The sequence below is a fragment of the Anastrepha obliqua genome, chromosome 6, assembly GCF_027943255.1.
Source record: "Anastrepha obliqua isolate idAnaObli1 chromosome 6, idAnaObli1_1.0, whole genome shotgun sequence".
NCBI lineage: Eukaryota > Metazoa > Arthropoda > Insecta > Diptera > Tephritidae > Anastrepha > Anastrepha obliqua.
In genome coordinates, this window is record NC_072897.1 from 58,110,558 (window position 1) to 58,136,083 (window position 25,526).

At 38.7% G+C, this 25,526-nt stretch overlaps 1 protein-coding gene across 1 annotated transcript in view; it reads left to right on the forward strand.

The window, feature by feature from the left end:
• Positions 1-24,201, forward strand: part of LOC129250050 (uncharacterized) — a 41,517-nt gene extending 17,316 nt beyond the window's left edge. The window contains exons 2-4 of the mRNA XM_054889693.1: positions 23,301-23,403; positions 23,579-23,766; positions 23,844-24,201. Coding sequence (XP_054745668.1) covers positions 23,301-23,403; positions 23,579-23,766; positions 23,844-24,007 — 455 coding nt within the window. The 3' untranslated portion in view covers positions 24,008-24,201. The remainder of the gene's footprint in view (positions 1-23,300; positions 23,404-23,578; positions 23,767-23,843) is intronic.
• The last annotated feature ends 1,325 nt before the right edge of the window (positions 24,202-25,526 follow it).

The window sequence follows — 25,526 nt, forward strand, 5'->3', positions numbered from 1 at the left end:
TTTTCTCGCCTTGAAAATAGGATCCATTCGCAAAAGACAATACACATATGCCAACAATTAGTCCAGTTTTTAAATCACATTTTAAACGCGTTTGAAGAGATCTTCTTCAGCTCCTTCAGCGAATTCTCCTTAACGGCTTCTATAGACTCAAAGCGGCGTCCGGAGAGAGGTAATTTAAGTTTTGGGAAAAATAAAAAGGCACAGGGGGCTAAGTCCGGTGAATACAGTGGTTGTTCGTCGATATTTTTCGAGCGCCATTCAGCTGCCTGTTGACTAGTTTGCATGTCACTTGCTTAAGCATGTCTTCAGCCAAAGAAGATTGATTCGTAAAACACGCTAAGGTCACGAGCTACCTCCCTCAAACATAAATGATGGTTTTCCAGCACCATTGACTTTGTCGATGTTTTCATCCGTTGAAGACGTTCATTGGTTTGGCAAACGAAATCCTGTTCACAACACAAAATTTAATACAAATTCTTTGTTCGATATTTTTATCCATAGTGAAAATCGGAGAGAACACCTGCGGTTGACTGATACAATTAAATGCCAAAAACAAGCTAATTGGTAGATCACACTATAGAGGATAGTTGTACCACCATTCCACCAAAAAAAAAAAATATATATAGACATATGGGTAACGCTTTATAAAAGAACAATTCCCGTTATTTTTTGGAGAGAATGTATATATGTTTTATATATATAATAAAATATTACAGTTTTTCTATAAAAAATAGAAAACAGTCCGCCCTTACAAATATTTAAAGACTGCTATTCAACATAAAGCATCTTCGTTGTAAGGGAATATCTTATTTAGGGGAGTTCATTCACCCATTCTTTAGAAAGAACATACGGAATACGGGGCTGTCGTAAGACCTCACATCTAAACTTTTTACTTGAATTTAAATATAATCATTTATGATAGTCATATCTAGTAAATAATAATAAACACTGACTCACCAAGAGCGTTACTCTGTTACTAAAGCGATTCCATACAAGGTTATAGCAGTAGAACCAACACAAAATTTACATGTACCTTGTTTATTCTGTCAAAACAGTGCTGGGTAGTGGCAGAGTAGGTATTCCAGAGTTCCTCTCGCGTTTACTTCGTTACATAATGTGCTAGCTACTGGCAGATTAGCGTCTGCTTTGGCAAGAATATCCACCTTCTCGTTTCCTTCAATTCCCTTATGTCCTGGAACCCAGTAGATGGTGGCTTGTTTCTCAGTTCCTAGCTCATGCATCCTGTTCCGAAATTGTCATACGCATTGTGAGATTGTCATAGCAGCTGCTATTGCCTTAATGGCTGCTTGGCTGTTAATGTAAAAGTGTATTTGAGGATTCCGAGGAGTGTTCTCTACAGCTAAGTCTGCTGCTTTCGTTATCGCGTAGATCTCAGATTGGAACACACTGCAGTAGTCCGGTAATTTGCATATCCTTCTGAGCAGAATACCGCGGCTCCAGCACCCTCTTCCATTTTGGAACCGTCTGTATATATGTTAAAAGGGTGGTGCGTTGAAAGTTGTCACTTCCGCCATCCGTCCTTTGCTAATACTACCTTAGGTTCTCTGTTGAAATTAGCTTGAGAAATACCGTAGTCTGAGTTAGCATTTAAACCTGTGACTATTTGGCTGTAGCCATAAGACCTTTGAGCTAGTTGTACTGTTGTCAACAGTCAATGCAAACTTTTTTACAGAACTTTTTGCTACTAAGTCTATTGGGCGAAGGTCAAGTATCTTGTCGAGTGCTGCTGTAGGAGTGCTGTGCATTGCACAGCTCAGCAACTCTTTGTACTTTGCCCAATTTGTTAGCGTACGTCTTCGTACTTAAACTTGTCCACCATACTAAAATAAGATAGAGCATTATTGGTCTTACTACCGCCGAGTAAATCCAATGTGAAAGTCGTGGAGATAAGCCCATGTCCCCATGTCTACAAGTCCGTCTTCTCAGGACTTACTTTTAGTCCCGCTTCCCACTTACTGATTTCCCTAAGTGCGCCTTCAAGAACTTGACTCATGGTGTTTAGACATCTTCCTGAGATGATGATGGCCAGGTCATCTGCATACGCAGTTAACTTTCGTCCTCCATTTCTCATTTTAAATAAGATCCTGTTTACTACCAGATTTCACTTTAGAGGGGAAAGTACACTTCTTTGTAGTGTGCCTCTATTAGCTTTTCGATACATGACCAAAGAGCCCCATTCTATTACCACTGTGCCTCCTTCGAAACATTGTTAAAAGATCCAGATATGTCAAGAAAGAATCGTGTATTCACTGTAACTCGTTTCCCTTTCTATCTGCAATACAGCTTTATGTAGAGTCTCTTGAGAGTCTCCAATTTTTCGGAACATAGTTGAATTTCAAACAATATTTATATGACTTAAAAAGGTAAAACGATTTTAGGGCCCATTAAAATCTAGATGTCGTAATGAGGCCCTCTCAAACTTCGTTGTTCCCGTCTGCTTCCGCGGGAAATGTGGCGTCTGTGATCACCGTACATCCAAGAAAGTGGGTTTCAGTGAGAGCCTCAATCGTTTACTTTCCCTCCTTCGTCCACTTGCCTATATCTTTCGGGATCAATATTGGAATAATAGGGGATTTGGTGAAAATTTTCTGAAGTCTTGATGCTTCCGAAATTCTGTCCAAGTTGCCGCGGAAGTCTCGCAAAGAGCTACCAAAAGTGCGGCGGAGCTAAACGCCTTTGGAACGAGCCGTGGACGAGTTGCTCCAACAGCAATAAACAGTCAATACTACAGGCTTATCATTAGGACTAAATATGGAAAGTGAAAAAGAAAAATACCCGGAAGAGCCCCTGGTAGGGAATTTACAACAATATATAGGTTTAACACCATCATCATAAAATTCCCGGCCTAGAATAACTGTTGATGGCCGGGAAAACATTCGAATGGAAGCGTTAGAGAAGCAGTCCAAAGCCCAAGTCATCTTTTGTCGAAAAATTGTCATTATAGAAAAAGAAATGGCTAGATATACTAGAGTACGAGTTAATATAAAAACAACAAAATAAATATTAGAAATAAAAGAAGAAAAGAAAAAAGCAAATTTAGAAAAAGGACGACACAAAGAAAAAATGGAAATGGAGCAAAAGAAGCTGGACCTCAAACACAAAGCATAGGTTTAGAATTAAGACCTACAGCTAATGAAAATGAATCTGAATATCTGAATATGTGATGAGTAGTAGTTTTAAGTTAAATATTTTATGAAGATCTTACAAATAGTGTGTGAAGCGCAGTCTATGTTTATAATTGATGTTACCTTAGCAGAATCGTATCGGAGTTTTCGATCACTCAAGAGACATCTAAAGCGGCATTTCAAAACTCAAATCGTGCGTTCACCAACGTTTCTAGCTTTCGCGTGCTTCTTGTGGAAGATTCTCTAGTTCCAGATTCTGTTTGTCGGAAGGGTGTCAGTAAATAAGGACTGAATGGATATCCAGAACCAACTGCAAATGAGAGATTTTTTTAAATAGCAACATTGATTGGCCACCGTAGCCGAATGGGTTGGTGCGTAATTACCATTCGGAATTCACAGAGAGAACGTTGGTTCGAATGTCGGTGAAACTCCAAAATTAAGAAAAACATTTTTCTAATAGCGGTCGCCCCTCGGCAGGCAATGGCAAACCTCCGAGTGAGTTTCTGCCATGAAAAAGCTCCTCATAAAAATATCTGCCGTTCGGAATCGGCTTGAAACTGTAGGTCCCTCTATTTGTAGAACAGCATCAAGACGCACACCACAAATAGGAGAAGCAGCTCGGCCAAACACCCAAAAAGGGTGTACGCGCCAATTATTCATACATACATTGATTTTGTGTACACATAACAAATATTGATGTACATAAATAAATAGAGTGGTGATTTCCGCGTTCATGCATGCTCTCCAAATATGATTTTAACGAACTATTATTCCACACGAACGAAGCGTGCAAATTGTTTGTCAGTGGGAAAGTAGTTATTTCTTAAAAACTTACAATCATCGCATTTATGCTGAAAACCACTTTTCTATTCAGATAAAGATGTTTGTTTGCAGTACGGGTATGGATCACAATATGCATTCCATCAACGCAACTTTGTTCCTTTTTTCTTTCTGCATTCAAGAAGGTGCATTGGAGTCTCCTGGGATTGGTTGCAGAAACGACAAGAGTCAGCGGACTATATCCCGATCATGATGACAGCACAGCCTGCAATGGCCTGTAAGAATGCCCGTCAGTATTCTCAGTTTATCCTTGGGGAGAGTTATGAGTTTTTTAAACCTCTTTTGATTGCAGCCCTCCAGTAAAGGCTTCGCCTGGCGTAGCCCCTTAGTTTTGTGCCAGATTAGCTCTTCACTTCTAAGCTTCTCTTTGATGGTGTGTTGTCCCGTAGCAAGGAAGGGCTATGGTCCTATTAAGGACGAGGCCAGAGCCATTCTTGCCAATGCGTCCAGTACTTCGTTCCCAGTTACATCCCTGGGCCTTGGGACGCAAATCAACCAGATGCGGACACTCAAGGACCAGTGAGTTTTTATTCTCACAGGATGACAAAGCCTTGAGTGCCGCCTGACTGTCGCCCATAATGGCAATTCCCTGACTTCGGAAGCTCCTGTGTAAGTTAATCTCTGCACATAGACAGATGCCACACACCTCCGCAGAATATACATACACATGCCCCACAAAGTCTGCGTTCACCCTACAATAACTTTTTAGTGAATGAAACACACAACCTGATTTAATAATTTTTATAAATTTGTGTATATTTATATTATATGTTTATTATATGTTTAAGTTTCAAAAACAAAAATAAATTTCAAGATTCTTCACGTAAGTTCTTAGATAACGGTGAATAATGGCTGTAACAAGTAAATAAAGCGACCATAAAGTCTTCGTTCAGTTTTAAAGTCTAATACAATACAATGATATGCTATATACAAAAATTAAATCTAATATTCAGTTGGATATCTACGTTGCTTCAGGACTTCACTCAGCCTATTTGGCATTGAACTTACTAGTTTCTCTGTTTCTTCTGCTGTTATCTTCCTCCATTCTGCCTGCATGATGCTCCGCAAAACCTCTTTACTAGTAATCACTTGCTGACGAATTCTTTTTTCCAATAGATCCCACAGATGCTCGATGGGGTTAAGATCTGGGGACTGTGGCGTTGTTTTAAGCTGTTATGGGGCGTTGTACAAGAGCCAAAGCTTAACGATCTCGGCTGTGTGCTTCGGGTCGTTATCTTGTTGAAACCAAAATGTTCTTGATAAGCCGAAATTTTCTGCACTTTGCTTTAAATTCCGTTTTAGTATGTTCAAGTATCCCCATTTATCCATCGTCGAATCAATAAATTCTGACTGACCCTCCCCATTTGCCGCCATGCAGCCCCAAACCATAACCCCGCCACCTCAGTGCTTAACCGTGCCAACAAGATTTTGCTTTTCAAGAGCAGTTCCAGGTTTTCGCCAAACAATTTGACGGCCTTTTATTCCGAATATACAAAATTTACTTTCGTCTGAAAATATTACTTTTTTCCAGAACTCGGGATTCTTATTTATGTACTCATTAGCAAACTGAATGCGTTTACGTCTGTTCACAAGAAAAATGAAAGGCTTTCTTCGGGCGACTCTACCATGGTATCCAGCTTGACGTAGAACTTTTCTGGCAGTTTCAGTGCAAATACTTTTTTTAAATGTTTGATTTATGTTTTCAACTAATTTTGAGGATGTAATCCGGGGGTTAACCTTTGCCAAGTTGATTATAGAACGCTCTTCCCGGGTCGATAATTTTTTTGGACGCCCTGACCTGGGCTTAGATGTAAAAATTCCAGTTACAACTCGCTGAATAGAGGAATACGTTCTCCCAATAGATTTTCCAATATTTCGGAAACTTTTTCCGTCTTTCCACATTTTTATAATTACTTTCCTCTCAGAAACGCTTATTTCTTTTCCCTTTCCTTCCATGTTCTTTAATTATCCCCAGTTATAAATAAAATGTTCAATTAAGCTTTGTTAACATTCAGTCGAAGTAGTGCGCAATCAAAAATTAATATAAACAAGGAAAAATATCTTAAAATTAACGGTATCATTAAAATAAACAGGCTGAAAGCAGACTTTTTGTTGCCACATTTACATGCTGCTGAAATTATTTTCCCGTTATCTAATAAGTGAAGTGAGGAATCTCGTTTTTTTTTGCCCTTAAAAGCTGGGAATGTAGTGAATAAACAAATTGTAAAGATTTCAATTTAATCATAATATTCTATTTTGTTTTTAATAAATTTAAGAAGGCTATTCGGGTGAGCGCAGACTTTGTGGGGCATGTGTATGTATGTATATTGTACGGCCGCCGCAGCCGTACAATATGGTGCGTGACTACCGTGAAACACGAAAGAGGAAAAAGTTCTTTCTAATAGTGGTCGCCACTCGGCAGGCAATGGCAACCCTTCGAGTGTATTTTTGCCATGAAAAAGCTTCTCATAAAGAAATATCTGCCGTTCGGAGTTGGCTTAAAACTGTAGGTCCCTCCATTTGTGGAACAACATCAAGACGCACACCAGTAGAAGGTGCTCGATGTAACACCGAAAAAGAGTGTAAGCGCCAATATATATATATATATATATATATGTGGGAACACCACAACTAGATTAAGTTCATTACATTCTTAATAATTATCCTTTAATTTGTTCAAATACTCTTAATCATTCTTAATACTTTGAAATGCAACCATGTGTGACTTTTCATTTGTTTTTAACTTCTCATTTTTTTGCTTTGTACTGTTGTGCTAATAAACGAAATAATTTTCAGTCTCGTTCTTTTTGGATCGAGCCGTACAAGTGAACACATCGCATTCGCTATTCACAAGTACCCACAACTTGGTGACCCCGAACGGTAAATTTGCACATTTTATATTTAATTAAATGTCTTTAGACGATACACTAGCACCGCCAACTGGATCTTCACGAGAAGAATCAATTCCGCCTACTTCATGCATTCCACGTATGCCGCTCCCAATATTATCGAAAGATAATATTGAAGCATACTATACTTCTATTCACTTGACTTCTGTTTCGAAGCGTCAGGCATCATTGCAGATTATGCAAAATTCAACATTGTCGCTGCTAGCATACCACAGCTTAAACTAATGGAACTACGCCCTATTATCGATGCGGCACCAAGTACTGGAAAATATCAGTTCATACGCAATGTTTTATATATATAATAAAATATTACAGTTTTCCTATAAAAAATAGAAAACAGTCCTCCCTTACAAATATGTAAAGACTGCTATTCAACATAAAGCTTCTTCGTTGTAAGGGAATATCTTATTTAGGGGAGTTCATTCACCCATTCTTTAGAAAGAACATACGGAATACGGGGCTGTCGTAAGACCTCACATCTAATACTTTTTACTTGAATTTAAATATAATCATTTATGATAGTCATATCTAGTAAATAATAATAAACACTGACTCACCAAGAGCGTTACTCTGTTACTAAAGCGATTCCATACAAGGTTATAGCAGTAGAACCAACACAAAATTTACATGTACCTTGTGTTTGCAATTTGATGATTTGAATGTCAAAACCTCACACAGAATCTAAAGAAACAAACGAAAAAGAAAACAAAACCAGATTTCTTGTACACTGAAGCCATCAAATCGCAAGAAAAGGAAAGCAAATCAGCTATTATCTGATTACTGATATAAATTCGCCTTGTATGCAATGCGGTGCGAATTTGAAAATATGATATTATACTTTAATTCACAAAATTCGCACATTTTAATTTATAAGTTAGACTTGGTTGATCCTCTAGGTCGCACATAGACCAGAAATTCATCCATAGTGCTAACAAGTGTTAGTATGGAGAGTATATATATTTTCTTTAATTCTGTTTGGATAATTTAATTAGGCTGCTAATTTTTTGATCTGCCTCATTTTCTAATGCTAAAAATGATGCAGAACCTATGCAGTTTATTCTGTCAAAACAGTGCTGGGTAGTGGCAGAGTAGGTATTCCAGAGTTCCTCTCGCGTTTACTTCGTTACATAATGTGCTAACTACTGGCAGATTAGCGTCTGCTTTTGCAAGAATATCCACCTTCTCGTTTCCTTCAATTCCCTTATGTCCTGGAACCCAGTAGATGGTGGCTTGTTTCTCAGTTCCTAGCTCATGCATCCTGTTCCGAAATTGTCATACGCATTGTGAGATTGTCATAGCAGCTGCTATTGCCTTAATGGCTGCTTGGCTGTTAATGTAAAAGTGTATTTGAGAATTCCGAGGAGTGTTCTCTACAGCTAAGTCTGCTGCTTTCGTTATCGCGTAGATCTCAGATTGGAACACACTGCAGTAGTCCGGTAATTTGCATATCTTTCTGAGCAGAATACCGCGGCTCCAACACCCTCTTCCATTTTGGAACCGTCTGTATATATGTTAAAAGGGTGGTGCGTTGAAAGTTGTCACTTCCGCCATCCGTCCTTTGCTAATACTACCTTAGGTTCTCTGTTGAAATTAGCTTGAGAAATACCGTAGTCTGAGTTAGCATTTAAACCTGTGACTATTTGGCTGTAGCCATAAGACCTTTGAGCTAGTTGTACTGTTGTCAACAGTCAATGCAAACTTCTTTACAGAACTTTTTGCTACTAAGTCTATTGGGCGAAGGTCAAGTATCTTGTCGAGTGCTGCTGTAGGAGTGCTGTGCATTGCACAGCTCAGCAACTCTTTGTACTTTGCCCAATTTGTTAGCGTACGTCTTCGTACTTAAACTTGTCCACCATACTAAAATAAGATAGAGCATTATTGGTCTTACTACCGCCGAGTAAATCCAATGTGAAAGTCGTGGAGATAAGCCCATGTCCCCATGTCTACAAGTCCGTCTTCTCAGGACTTACTTTTAGTCCCGCTTCCCACTTACTGATTTCCCTAAGTGCGCCTTCAAGAACTTGACTCATGGTGTTTAGACATCTTCCTGAGATGATGATGGCCAGGTCATCTGCATACGCAGTTAACTTTCGTCCTCCATTTCTCATTTTAAATAAGATCCTGTTTACTACCAGATTTCACTTTAGAGGGGAAAGTACACTTCTTTGTAGTGTGCCTCTATTAGCTTTTCGATACATGACCAAAGAGCCCCATTCTATTACCACTGTGCCTCCTTCGAAACATTGTTAAAAGATCCAGATATGTCAAGAAAGAATCGTGTATTCACTGTAACTCGTTTCCCTTTCTATCTGCAATGGAGCTTTATGTAGAGTCTCTTGAGAGTCTCCAATTTTTCGGAACATAGTTAAATTTCAAACAGTATTTAAACATGACTTCAAACCAAGGTATCAGGGATGCAAGAGCGCTAGAAATATGCCATCCGGGCCTGGTGACTTAAAAAGGTAAAACGATTTTAGTGCCCATTAAAATCTAGATGTCATAATGAGGCCCTCTCAAACTTCGTTGTTCCCGTCTGCTTCCGCGGGAAATGTGGCGTCTGTGATCACCGTACATCCAAGAAAGTGGGTTTCAGTGAGAGCCTCAATCGTTTACTTTCCCTCCTTCGCCCACTTGCCTATATCTTTCGGGATCAATGTTGGAATAATAGGGGATTTGGTGAAAATTTTCTGAAGTCTTGATGCTTCCGAAATTCTGTCCAAGTTGCCGCGGAAGTCTCGCAAAGAGCTACCAAAAGTGCGGCGGAGCTAAACGCCTTTGGAACGAGCCGTGGACGAGTTGCTCCAACAGCAATAAACAGTCAATACTACAGGCTTATCATTAGGACTAAATATGGAAAGTGAAAAAGAAAAATACCCGGAAGAGCCCCTGGTAGGGAATTTACAACAATATATAGGTTTAACACCATCATCATAAAATTCCCGGCCTAGAATAACTGTTGATGGCCGGGAAAACATTCGAATGGAAGCGTTAGAGAAGCAGCCCAAAGCCCAAGTCATCTTTTGTCGAAAAATTGTCATTATAGAAAAAGAAATGGCTAGATATACTAGAGTACGAGTTAAAAACAACAAAATAAATATTAGAAATAAAAGAAGAAAAGAAAATAGCAAATTTAGAAAAAGGACGACACAAAGAAAAAATGGAAATGGAGCAAAAGAAGCTGGACCTCAAACACAAAGCATAGGTTTAGAATTAAGACCTACAGCTAATGAAAATGAATCTGAATATCTGAATATGTGATGAGTAGTAGTTTTAAGTTAAATATTTTATGAAGATCTTACAAATATATTGGTGAAGCGCAGTCTATGTTTATAATTGATGTTACCTTAGCAGAATCGTATCGCATTTTTCGATCATTCAAGAGACATCTAAAGCGGCATTTCAAAACTCAAATCGTGCGTTCACCAACGTTTCTAGCTTTCGCGTGCTTCTTGTGGAAGATTCTCTAGTTCCAGATTCTGTTTGTCGGAAGGGTGTCAGTAATTAAGGACTGAATGGATATCCAGAACCAACTGCAAATGAGAGATTTTTTTAAATAGCAACATTGATTGGCCACCGTAGCCGAATGGGTTGGTGCGTAATTACCATTCGGAATTCACAGAGAGAACGTTGGTTCGAATGTCGGTGAAACTCCAAAATTAAGAAAAACATTTTTCTAATAGCGGTCGCCCCTCGGCAGGCAATGGCAAACCTCCGAGTGAGTTTCTGCCATGAAAAAGCTCCTCATAAAAATATCTGCCGTTCGGAATCGGCTTGAAACTGTAGGTCCCTCTATTTGTAGAACAGCATCAAGACGCACACCACAAATAGGAGAAGCAGCTCGGCCAAACACCCAAAAAGGGTGTACGCGCCAATTATTCATACATACATTGATTTTGTGTACACATAACAAATATTGATGTACATAAATAAATAGAGTGGTGATTTCCGCGTTCATGCATGCTCTCCAAATATGATTTTAACGAACTATTATTCCACACGAACGAAGCGTGCAAATTGTTTGTCAGTGGGAAAGTAGTTATTTCTTAAAAACTTACAATCATCGCATTTATGCCGAAAACCACTTTTCTATTCAGATAAAGATGTTTGTTTGCAGTACGGGTATGGATCACAATATGCATTCCATCAACGCAACTTTGTTCCTTTTTTCTTTCTGCATTCAAGAAGGTGCATTGGAGTCTCCTGGGATTGGTTGCAGAAACGACAAGAGTCAGCGGACTATATCCCGATCATGATGACAGCACAGCCTGCAATGGCCTGTAAGAGTGCCCGTCAGTATTCTCAGTTTATCCTTGGGGAGAGTTATGAGTTTTTTAAACCTCTTTTGATTGCAGCCCTCCAGTAAAGGCTTCGCCTGGCGTAGCCCCATAGTTTTGTGCCAGCTTAGCTCTTCACTTCTAAGCTTCTCTTTGATGGTGTGTTGTCCCGTAGCAAGGAAGGGCTATGGTCCTATTAAGGACGAGGCCAGAGCCATTCTTGCCAATGCGTCCAGTACTTCGTTCCCAGTTACATCCCTGGGCCTTGGGACGCAAATCAACCAGATGCGGACACTCAAGGACCAGTGAGTTTTTATTCTCACAGGATGACAAAGCCTTGAGTGCCGCCTGACTGTCGCCCATAATGGCAATTCCCTGACTTCGGAAGCTCCTGTGTAAGTTAATCTCTGCACATAGACAGATGCCACACACCTCCGCAGAATATACATACACATGCCCCACAAAGTCTGCGTTCACCCTACAATAACTTTTTAGTGAATGAAACACACAACCTGATTTAATAATTTTTATAAATTTGTGTATATTTATATTATATGTTTATTATATGTTTAAGTTTCAAAAACAAAAATAAATTTCAAGATTCTTCACGTAAGTTCTTAGATAACGGTGAATAATGGCTGTAACAAGTAAATAAAGCGACCATAAAGTCTTCGTTCAGTTTTAAAGTCTAATACAATACAATGATATGCTATATACAAAAATTAAATCTAATATTCAGTTGGATATCTACGTTGCTTCAGGACTTCACTCAGCCTATTTGGCATTGAACTTACTAGTTTCTCTGTTTCTTCTGCTGTTATCTTCCTCCATTCTGCCTGCATGATGCTCCGCAAAACCTCTTTACTAGTAATCACTTGCTGACGAATTCTTTTTTCCAATAGATCCCACAGATGCTCGATGGGGTTAAGATCTGGGGACTGTGGCGTTGTTTTAAGCTGTTATGGGGCGTTGTACAAGAGCCAAAGCTTAACGATCTCGGCTGTGTGCTTCGGGTCGTTATCTTGTTGAAACCAAAATGTTCTTGATAAGCCGAAATTTTCTGCACTTTGCTTTAAATTCCGTTTTAGTATGTTCAAGTATCCCCATTTATCCATCGTCGAATCAATAAATTCTGACTGACCCTCCCCATTTGCCGCCATGCAGCCCCAAACCATAACCCCGCCACCTCAGTGCTTAACCGTGCCAACAAGATTTTGCTTTTCAAGAGCAGTTCCAGGTTTTCGCCAAACAATTTGACGGCCTTTTATTCCGAATATACAAAATTTACTTTCGTCTGAAAATATTACTTTTTTCCAGAACTCGGGATTCTTATTTATGTACTCATTAGCAAACTGAATGCGTTTACGTCTGTTCACAAGAAAAATGAAAGGCTTTCTTCGGGCGACTCTACCATGGTATCCAGCTTGACGTAGAACTTTTCTGGCAGTTTCAGTGCAAATACTTTTTTTAAATGTTTGATTTATGTTTTCAACTAATTTTGAGGATGTAATCCGGGGGTTAACCTTTGCCAAGTTGATTATAGAACGCTCTTCCCGGGTCGATAATTTTTTTGGACGCCCTGACCTGGGCTTAGATGTAAAAATTCCAGTTACAACTCGCTGAATAGAGGAATACGTTCTCCCAATAGATTTTCCAATATTTCGGAAACTTTTTCCGTCTTTCCACATTTTTATAATTACTTTCCTCTCAGAAACGCTTATTTCTTTTCCCTTCCCTTCCATGTTCTTTAATTATCCCCAGTAATAAATAAAATGTTCAACTAAGCTTTGTTAACATTCAGTCGAAGTAGTGCGCAATCAAAAATTAATATAAACAAGGAAAAATATCTTAAAATTAACGGTATCATTGAAATAAATAGGCTGAAAGACTTTTTGTTGCCACATTTACATGCTGCTGAAATTATTTTCCCGTTATCTAATCATAATATTCTATTTTGTCTATACTAATATTATAAAGAGGAAAACTTTGTTTGTTTGTTTGTTTGTAACGAATAGGCTCAAAAACTACTGGACCGATTTTAAAAATTCTTTCACCATTCGAAAACTACATTATCCAAGAGTAACATGGATTACATTTTATTTTGGAAAAAATAGGGTTCCGTAAGATATTTGGATTTTTCGGACACAAACTGAAACAAATCTTATATATAAAATAAAGTCAACTTTTTGTGTGTGTTCGCTAACCGGCCGTGTCTGCACCGAATTAAACCAAACTTACACACATTGTTAAGAAGGTATTCAAGATGGTTTCCGTATAGTTTGGATACCTATTGGTGGATAGGGCTCGAGATATAGGTCAAAACGTGGACCCGGGTAACCTTCGGATGTGTATGTACAATATGGGTATCAAATGGAAGCTGTTGGTGAATGCTTTAGTTCCAAAACGTGGACCCGCCGTGTCTTTGCACCGAATTAAACCAAACTTACACACATTGTTAAGGAGGCATTGAAGATGGTTTTCGTATAGTTTGGATACCTATTGGTAGATAGGGTCTCGAGATATAGGTCAAAACGTGGACCCGGGTAACCTTTGGATGTGTATGTACAAGATGGGTATCAAATGGAAGCTGTGAATGCTTTAGTTCAGAGTATTTCCATCCGCTCCGTGACTAGGTTCTCGAGATAGAGACCAAAACGTGGACCCTAGAATGTGTTTGTACAATATGGGTATAAAATGAAAGCTGTTGATAAGTGCTTTAATACGGGGTAATTTTCATACCTATTGATGACTAGGGTCTCGAGATATAGGTCAAAACGTGGAACCGGGTAACCTTCGGACGTGTATGTACAATATGGGTATCAAATGGAAGCTGTTGATAAGTGCTTCAATACGGGGTAATTTTCATACCTATTGATGACTAGGGTCTGGAAATATATGCCAAAACGTGGACCCGCCGTGTCTTTGCACCGAATTAAACCAAACTTACACACATTGTTAAGGAGGTATTGAAGATGGTTTCCGTATAGTTTGGATACCTATTGGTAGATAGGGTCTCGAGATATAGGTCAAAACGTGGACCCGGGTAACCTTCGGATGTGTATGTACAATATGGGTATCAAATGGAAGCTGTTGGTGAATGCTTTAGTTCAGAGTATTTCCATCCGCTCCGTGAGTAGGGTCTCGAGATAGAGACCAAAACGTGGACCCTGGAATGTGTTTGTACAATATGGATATCAAATGAAAGCTGTTGATAAGTGCTCTAATACGGGGTAATTTTCATACCTATTGATGACTAGGGCCTGGAAATATATGCCAAAACGTGGACCCGCCGTGTCTTTGCACCGAATTAAACCAAACTTACACACATTTTTAAGGAGGTATTGAAGATGGTTTCCGTATAGTTTGGATACCTATTGGTAGATAGGGTCTGGAGATATAGGTCAAAACGTGGACCCGGGTCACCTTCGGATGTGTATGTAAAATATGGGTATCAAATGGAAGCTGTTGGTGAATGCTTTAGTTCAGAGTATTTTCATCCGCTCCGTGACTAAGGTCTCGAGATAGAGACCAAATCGTGGACCCTAGAATGTGTTTGTACAATATGGGTATCAAATGAATGCTGTTGATAAGTGCTTTAATACGGGGTAATTTTCATACCTATTGATGACTGGGATCTGGAAATATATGCCAAAACGTGGACCCGCCGTGTCTTTGCACCGAATTAAACCAAACTTACACACATTGTTAACGACGTATTCAAGATGGTTTCCGTATAGTTTGGATACCTATTGGTAGATAGGGTCTCGAGATATAGGTCAAAACGTGGACCCAGGTAACCTTCGGATGTGTATGGACAATATGGGTATCAAATGGAAGCTGTTGGTGAATGCTTTAGTTCAGAGTATTTCCATCCGCTCCGTGACTAGGGTCTCGAGATAGAGACCAAAACGTGGACCCTAGAATGTGTTTGTACAATATGGATATCAAATGAAAGCTGTTGATAAGTGCTTTAATACGGGGTAATTTTCATACCTATTGATGACTGGGATCTGGAAATATATGCCAAAACGTGGACCCGCCGTGTCTTTGCACCGAATTAAACCAAACTTACACACATTGTTAAGGAGGTATTCAAGATGGTTTCCGTATAGTTTGGATACCTATTGGTAGATAGGGTCTCGAGATATAGGTCAAAACGTGGACCCGGGTAACCTTCGGATGTGTATGGACAATATGGGTATCAAATGGAAGCTGTTGGTGAATGCTTTAGTTCAGAGTATTTCCATCCGCTCCGTGACTAGGGTCTCGAGATAGAGACCAAATCGTGGACCCTAGAATGTGTTTGTACAATATGGGTATCAAATGAATGCTGCTGATAAGTGCTTTAATACGGGGTAATTTTCATACCTATTGATGACTAGGGTCTCGGGATATAGGTCAAAACGTGGACCCGGGTAACCTTCGGACGTGTATGTACAAAATGGGTATCAAATGGAAGCTGTTGGTGAATGCTTTAGTTCAGAGTATTTTTGATGCCGCTCCGTGACTAGGATCTCGAGATAGAGACCAAAACGTGGAGCCTAGAATGTGTTTGTACAATATGGATATCAAATTGAAGCTGTTGGTGAATGCCTTAGTACAGAGTATTTTTCATGCCGCTACGTGACTGGGGTCTCGAGATATAGGTCAAAACGTGGACCCGGGTAACCTTTGGTTGTGTATGGACAATATAGGTATCAAATGAAAGCTGTTGATAAGTGCTTTAATACGGGGTAATTTTCATACCTATTGATGACTGGGATCTGGAAATATATGCCAAAACGTGGACCCCGTGTCTTTGCACCGAATTAAACCAAACTTATGCACATTGTTAAGTAAGTATTGAAAATGGGTTTCGTAAAGTTTGGTTGTAAGCGTACAGCGTTCTTTTGAGCCAGCCATAATGTCGCTTACTTTTTTAACGCTTGGGGCGGAACTGAACTGTCAAATTGACAGTGTTAGTTACAATGTGTCAATATTTCTTTCTGATTTGGATGCCATAAGGAAAAAACGTAAGTGCAACATGTAAAAATTGTTTGTGAATTTTTTTGGAGTGGATTTTGGAACAGTGAATAATTTCTTACGAAATTTGAGAATTTAATGTGAAATCCGAATGAAATTATGTGTTCGTGGAAAAAACAATTTTTTTTGTTTTTTTTTGTTTTTAAAATATAAATGGATAATGGTTAAAAAAGCTCCAATGCTTAATAAAACATATAAATTGAAACGAATAATTCATGGATGATCAGGAAAAAAGACGATTGTTTATTCATATGCGTTGATTTGAAATTTAAAAACAATCTTCTTTTTTCCTGATTTTCAATTTATATTTTATATTTACTCAAAAACAAATAGAAAAACAAAAAATATTGTTTATGCCAAAGCGCTTGAACAAAGAATAAAGAAATGACTAATATGAAAACCATATATTTTCTGTTCTAAACCATATCTATTCTATTTTTGTGTTCCCAGCGAAGGGGGCCGGGTTTGCTAGTTTTTAATAAATTTAAGAAGGCTATTCGGGTGAGCGCAGACTTTGTGGGGCATGTGTATGTATGTATATTGTACGGCCGCCGCAGCCGTACAATATGGTGCGTGACTACCGTGAAACACGAAAGAGGAAAAAGTTCTTTCTAATAGTGGTCGCCACTCGGCAGGCAATGGCAACCCTTCGAGTGTATTTTTGCCATGAAAAAGCTTCTCATAAAGAAATATCTGCCGTTCGGAGTTGGCTTAAAACTGTAGGTCCCTCCATTTGTGGAACAACATCAAGACGCACACCAGTAGAAGGTGCTCGATGTAACACCGAAAAAGAGTGTAAGCGCCAATATATATATATATATATATATATGTGGGAACACCACAACTAGATTAAGTTCATTACATTCTTAATAATTATCCTTTAATTTGTTCAAATACTCTTAATCATTCTTAATACTTTGAAATGCAACCATGTGTGACTTTTCATTTGTTTTTAACTTCTCATTTTTTTGCTTTGTACTGTTGTGCTAATAAACGAAATAATTTTCGGTCTCGTTCTTTTTGGATCGAGCCATACAAGTGAACACATCGCATTCGCTATTCACAAGTACCCACAACTTGGTGACCCCGAACGGTAAATTTGCACATTTTATATTTAATTAAATGTCTTTAGACGATACACTAGCACCGCCAACTGGATCTTCACGAGAAGAATCAATTCCGCCTACTTCATGCATTCCACGTATGCCGCTCCCAATATTATCGAAAGATAATATTGAAGCATACTATACTTCTATTCACTTGACTTCTGTTTCGAAGCGTCAGGCATCATTGCAGATTATGCAAAATTCAACATTGGTTCGAGTCAAATCTCATCTAATCTTACGTTGGAGAGAGGGGGGGTCTCGGCAAATACCACGCAATTTTTTTTCTGATTGAAACCAAAAAAATTATACTATTTTGGTCCATTATCCAGATTTAACATGCTTAAGATTTAATCTTAAGCGTAATCGTAGTATGATTAAGATCATTCGTTCGAAAGAAAATAATTTCATTCATACTTCGACGTTATATGTACATTACTACTGTCAAACCACCATATTTGTTTTATACCAAATAGCTCAATTTAATCTGAATTTACAGTACAGTGTAGCCCGTCGTTTGTTTTCGCGCCACTATCAGCCGAACGCGCGACTCAATGAACAAGAGCGTACGGCAGCGACACACGGACAGGTCCCAACCTTCTTTGTTTATGCTTGTTCATGCTCTTACTAATTTAAAATGAGTTATCCAGATTTTTATAACGCATACGTCAAAAGATACGTCTATAAGGCGAAGAAGTCCTGCCACGAAGATGTGATAAAATTATGAAATACCTCGAAGCAAAAATTCCCGAAGAAAGAAGAGTTAATACATCACATTAAACATGAGATTGAACGGCTTCTCAGGGAATCCACTGAGAGAAAAGTTCGGTCTACTTTAGCATTCCTTCAAAAGGTAGGTTAAATATATATGTTTTTAAGAAAATCTTTTTTTATATAAAGTTTATTGTTACAATTAATAGCATAAAAAAAAAACTGAAACAGTGAAATTCTTGATAAAATATGCTAAAATCATAACTACAAAATATTAGCGCGGTCATTTCGTTCACTGTTTTCACATAATTCAAAATCAGCTTCTTGTGATCAGCGATAATGTGGATGAAGCTATGTCGAACACTACACCATCTAACGTACGTCCCACTCCAGCACAAGATACTATGAAGAAACAGATTGCTAAGCTGCTTGACCTAAGTGCTGCAGCGCACGCCGGAGTGATCTGCATATGATTCTTCACGATCGTTTTCTGCCACCTCAATACCCTATCACTCAGGTTGATTGACGTTTGACAATTTTGGACTTTAAAGAACATGACGAGCTAAGCAAGCGCGTGTGTTCCGCAAAGTGCGACCCTCACGGATTGTCACAAGACGAGCTAATGAGTTACTGTGCGCAAGCGTCAACGGCTTAGAGTGGCTAGATCAGAACGAAGTTGAAGGAGCAGATGATTTTACTGAAAATCATATGGACATGTTGGTCCCAATAGTCTCTCTTGAAACCGCGCATGATTCTCCATGGACTGAATTAGAGTAGATATTTTTTTTTTAATCGCAGTAGTTACGATTTAAGTCTTCTATTGTTAAATTTTTATTACACTTATAACTCTCAGCAATATTGATTACTAGTCTTAAATAGTCGTAAATAAAAGCACGGAGCAATTTTTTTTTCTTTTTACAATAACAACCTAACGCGTTTACATAAGAAACCCACATTTTGAAAAATCTCACGTGAGATTGGGGGATGGGGGAGGGGGTTGAATAAAATCTCACGACATCTCACCAGGGGGGGAGGGAGGTACAGAAAATATAAAAAAAACACCTCACGTAATTTATGGACGCCCCCTTAGGCGATCGCCGTCCTAGCGACCTTTTCAATGAGATGAAGTGTGCAGCCGGCTCCGCTTTGATTGAGAGCATTCTGCACGATTTGTGGGTCAACCGCTTGCCTACATATGCGCCAGCAGCTTTTATAACAACAATGTACCGATATCCGAAAAATTAAAAATTGTCGACTCCATTGTTGAGTCAATTCAACTACGAGAAGGACGCGTTAACGAAGCGTGTGGCGTACAAAACAACTCAGATTCAGATCTCAGGACCGAAATAGCTACACTTACGCAGCACCTCGATAAAGCGTTAGATAACGGCAAATTCCATTACCGTTCGCGTTCTAAAACACCAGTACGCCATCGAAAGTCAGACAACGGTTCTGATGATATGTGTTGGTATCACAGAAAATTCGGGCAAGACGCTAAAAGATGTCGGCTACCATGCAAGTTCACCCGCTCACCACCACCCAACGCTTCACAATAGGGTTGCTCCGCCATTGGCTTTTCAGAGATTGGCAAACGGTCTGAAATGCCCTCGAACTTTCGTCTACGTATATTTGATATGTCCACAAAAATAATTTTTTTAATCGACTCAGGTGCAGAAGTGTCTACGATACCAAATTGTTCGAAATTGGTTAAAGCAACACCATCGGATATGAAACTGTTTGCTGCGAACGGTACACAAATTCAAGTTTTTGGTGAAATAATTCTAAACCTTAACCGAACCGGCGAAGGGAATTTGTGTGCAGTTTTGTGATTTCTTACGTAACTCAAACGATTATCAGTGCCGACTTCTTATCTTATTACGACCTACTACCCGGTCTTAATGGACGGTGTTTGCTAGACCGAAAAACTGCTTAGAAAACGCTATGTTCAGTTGCTCAGCTCGACAAGTGTATCAATCGTTAATGCAAGCTTAAGGTTTTCAAACTTACTTAAAGAGTTTTCCAATATTACTCGGCCGCCCCCTGTCGAAACCATTGTGAAGTTTACAGTCGCCCACCGCATCATCACTACAGGTCAACCAGTTTTTTCCCTACCGAGACGTCTTTCTTCAGAAAAACTGGTCACCGCTCGGGCTGAATTTAAGCTTTTAATGAAACTGGGAATATGTAGACCATCCATTTGGCAGGCCCACTCCACATGGTCCGCAAGGCTAACGGGTCCTGGAGGACATGTGGCGACTATTGCGCCCTAAATTCAGTTACAGTACCCGACAGGTACCCATTGCCCTTTCTGCACGACTTTACACATATACTTGCAGGTAAAGTGTTATTTTCGAAAATCGATTTGCTGACAATCTTCCACCAGATCCGCATTCACCCAGAAACGTTTGTAAGACTGCCATTACAACACTATCCGGCTTATACAAATTTAAGTCGCTAATTTATGCTTTTCGGCAGCCTCTCGAAAAAGCCTCCGATCGTCAAGCTCGTCAATTAGACTTTATCGCTCAAATTACAACGGGCATTCGGCATGTTCCTGGTCAACAAAACATCACGGCAGACCTCATATCTCGCATAGAGTCCATAACAGCGGAGCCGATTAATTACGATGATCTAGCCGATCACCAAGCCAACGATAACGAACTCCAATCCGTTCCCACGACAGTCGGTTCTACGTTACCGGAACGACCCGGATTTATATCCGGCCAAGGACTGTCACTTCAGCAGCATTCCCCATATATGTATGGGGAATGTTTATGCTGCTACAACAACAACTTCAATCCTGTTTAAATGGTAAAATAAATCATTCACTTAAATTACATAAATACAGCTCAGCTGATCGCGTACGACCTTTTGTAACATAAAAGTTTAGACAGGCAGTACTGCGTGCAACACACAAAATTTCGCATCCAGGCATGCGAACTATGTCAAAGTTGATGACCGAGCGTTTCGTTTGGCCTGGTATACAACGGGATAGCCGCCAGTTTGCAAAGCACTGTATCCAGTGCCAACGTAACAACATTGGCCGACATAGCGTGTAACCGTTCAAACGTCGTGAATGTCCGAGCCTACGTTTTTAACATTTACATATAGACATCGTAGGGCCGTTTCCGTTATCTGACGGTAGGCGCTACTGCCTCACGGTAATTGATCGTTTCACTCGGTGGCCAGATGCGATAGCAATACCGGACAGACTCCATAGAGGGCTGGATAGCGCGCTTTGGCGTTCCAATTGACATAACTTCAGATCTTGGGCGTCAGTTCGAAAGCTCCTTATTTCAACCACTTTTACAATGTCTTGGCATAAAGCATCTACGCACAACTGCTTATCATCCGCAAACCAACGGCATGGTCGAGCGATGGAATCGGACTCTAAAATCGGCAATATTATATCATAACGTCGAACGATGGACAAGCTTTTTACCGCTTGTTTTATTATTACTTCGGTGTTCATTCAAGATTGACATTGGCGCATCCCCAGCTGAATTAGTTTTTGGAACAACCTTACCTTTATCATCGGAGTTCTTTATAGATGGCAGCCGACCTACCAGCGAAACGGAAATTGTAACACATCTTTGACATGTCATGAGAAATATTCGCCCGGTTGATACTACTTGGTGCACAAAAGGAAAATCCTTTGTGCACACTAATCTTACGACGTGCGATCAAGTTTTCGTTAGAGATCTTTCTGTTCGTCCATCATTAACGCCACCTCACAAAGGGCCAAAGTGTTAGAACGTCATCCTAAATACTTCACTGTGAGCATCAACGACAACAAGGTGAACATCTCCATTGGCCGGTTAAAGCCAGCATTCATTGCCACACCCTGTAACTACATTATATAATAATTATCCTTTAACTTGTTCATATACTTTTATTCATTCTTAATACTGTGAAATGCAACCATGTGTGACTTTTCATTTGCTTTTAACCTCTCATTTTTTTGCTTGTACTAGCTAATAAACGAAATAATTTTCGGTCTCGTTCTTTTTGGATCGAGCGGTACAAGTGAACACATCGTTTTCGCTATTCACAAGTACCTACATATATATATATATATATATATGTATATATCCCATATTCATGTAGATATATATATTGTAATAGCACACAACTCAATTAAATATGGAATGATTTGTAGCTTCATCAAAGGCCAACATTTCGAAAACAGATCATGGGGGGATAAATGATGAATAATTCCGATTTAATAATTTCAATTCCACATAGCCGACTTGGGTCTGAAGTATTTTGTTCTATTTATTATTAGGAGAGACTCAAATGAGGTCAAACATCAGTTCCGATTTTTTTTACTTTTTGAATGCTTTGAACAGTGCACCCGAAACTTTTTTTACACGATTTTGAAATAGTACGGTTCACTAATACATTTTTCACACAAGATTTTCGTTCTTGCACGAATCTCAAAACACAAAAACTTTTTTTCTAAACAAAGCATAACTCTTAAAGAATGAATTATTAAGTAATCATTTTTCGTGTAAAATAAGAACAATAAGTACATTTTGGAACTAACCAAGTTCGACAGTGCATCAAAATTTCAACGTAACCTTTAAGTCGCGTGTAACTGAATAACACGTATTTTACAAGGTAGCACAAAATTAACCATCTAGTTTTGTGTCTGAATCATTTTTTTACTGAATAAAAAAAATATAGTTTTGAGTGTTGGAAATTTTTAGTTCGACCTTTATGCGCTCCATTGCTTGTGCTGCTTATTTGTATACTGCAGCTGTTTAGTTCACAAGTGCCAAATTAGATTTTTATTCCTAATTTCAATTTGAAGTGTTATATGTACTGTACTTATGGATTGAATTTTACTGTACACTAATCTTATTTTTTATATGTTATACAAATTAATTGTTTCTGTTTTATAAATACTTATGTAATAAGGTTTTCACTATTACTTCTTTTGTGCGGTTTTTTGGGAAAATGTTTAGAGTTTTTTAATCTTACATGATTTTTTTAAATTGTGGAACATATCCCCAAATTTACTGTATGTCGCAAGTATTTCTTAGACAATTTTTTTGCGTCTTTTCCGTAGAAAAGAACGTATCTACCATGTAAAAAAAAGTTGGGTGTATTACTCTTTATGTCCTTTTCAAACATTATTCCTTTAAATATTTTATTATTATATATTTATATTATTTTTTAGTACTTTTCTAAGTTGTCTAAAAAGATAATATGCTGTAATAAAAGTTAAAATTGTTTACGGTATTCAATTTGCGAAAATTAAAACTCAGTTTCTAATGGTTATCTACCTTTTAGCGGCTCGTGCGAAAATTCTCGGTTCGACGGAGATTCATGTGAAGCGGGACAGTACAATCGCATTAGCTTGTTCGGTGAACATTCATGCTTCTTCAGTTTCTTGGTAAGAAAGGTTAAAGTTAAAATTAAAAAATTTTAGTCATTCTCAGTTTTGAAAATATCTATTTGCTTTGTATATAGTATTGAATGAATAAACTCAGGTTTTCTTATATGATATATTAGACGCATTCATATTTTGGAATACTAGAAACGTTTCACACTATCGTTTTAATGTTTAGGTATCATGGCTCATCGGTTGTGGATTTTGATTCTCAGCGTGGGGGAATTAGTTTAGAAACAGAGAAAACGGATGTGGGTACAACTAGTCGTTTAATGTTGACACGTGCATCGTTGCGTGATTCTGGCAACTATACCTGTGCACCAACTGGTGCGGTACCAGCGTCAGTTAGAGTACATGTACTCACTGGTAATATAGCAACTGTGGCATTTGTTTTGAAATTAAAATGCATGTGCTTGTGTGTTGATTTACGCTTTAATTTTCAGGTGAACAACCTGCGGCTATGCAAACTAGCACCGGCAGCGCCTTTTTGGAAAGTCCTACTTATTTAACAGTTGTCGCATTCACAATCACATCATGGTACCAATACGCAATCATATCACATACGACTTTCAGCTACGCCAACAGCAAAGTGTTTCGACGAAGGTGATTGCATACTCCATAAAAACTACTTTCAATTAGCTGAAAGCAACATAAACTAACAGCCAACGAAGGCAAAGAACATTAATGTAGAGGTGAGGACGATTCTTTACAATAATTAGATATAAGATACACTTAGTTTGTTGTTGACTATTAGTGTATAATGATATAATCGACCATTTTATATATTCAGAAGTACTGATTACATATATGATAATGGGTATCATAAAGAGTTAATAACAGATTTTTCTTTCCTTTATATTATTTACTATTTGCGATTTAGACTCATATCATTATTACTTATTTAACCAAACCAGCTTCGAAGTTCTTCAGGTTGATGTTGTAGTATAAAAGGAGATATCTACAGATTTATTATGCCTTTCAAACGAGTCGTTTTTTATGAAAAGCTTTTCGTGACATTGCTCGAGAGTACAACTGATGAAATTTATGCATTGATCATAGCCTAAATATCAAATACCTTAATATCCTTATGTCCGTATACATCAGGTATTTACGGAGAGCATGAACTAAATCTTCGCTAGGTCCCTTATAAGGACAGCCCACACTTTCAGATAGGTGACTATGTGACTATGACTACCAAACTGAGAGAAGGTGAAAGCTTACTTGGAGATAAATTTAGGGCCATAAAAATTTTCATCTTTAGTGAATCCTAAACAAAGCCAAAATCTTCATGCCGATTTTATTTATTACTAATGGTGCATCTCAGACGCGTAAAACAAGCAACATAATATATAAGCACGAAAGTGTCCGTTGGAGACTAGCAACCGCCGATAGCGCAATTCTTACGATTCATGGCCCCAGAAGTGGCGCTTGCCACAAACAGGCAACATACGTGATACGAACGGTACGACGTATGAGGTGCCAGTCGCAACTAACGACGTACAGTTTCACGACGAATCTGAACGCCAGATGGTTTTTTACGAGGAGCTTTTTTATGGCAAAAATACACTCGGAGGTTTGCCATTGTCAGCCCAAAAGCGATTAGAAAAAACTTTGTCTATCAATTTGCGTTCTGTGCCCGGGTTTCGAATCTGTGTACTTCCGAATCATAGCGGCCGCTAAAATACAACGTACGTACATACGTATAATACTTTTAGATATTACATCATGCCTTACTATTAACACCCCACACACATTCAATCTCACGCACTCAAAAGAAGGGTATAAAGGGTATTCACTACCCCCTTACTACTTGACCAAATTTAATAACCCCCACTCAGTTCACTATTTGTTATTTGATAGTCGGCAATTCAGCTGTCAATCAGTAAAAAAAGTTTTTTTCGGTTGCGTAGTTTTCGCCTGGAGTTCGTTGAAAAATGGAAAATCCAAAGGAACATTTTCGTCACATTTTGGTTTTTTATTTCCGCAAAGGGAAAACCGCATCGTAAGCTCATAAAAAGTTATGTACTGTTTATGGTGACGAAGCCTTAAAAGAACGGCAGTGTCAAAATTGGTTTGCCAAATTTCGTTCTGTTGATTTTACACTCAAAGATGAGAAATGCTCCGGT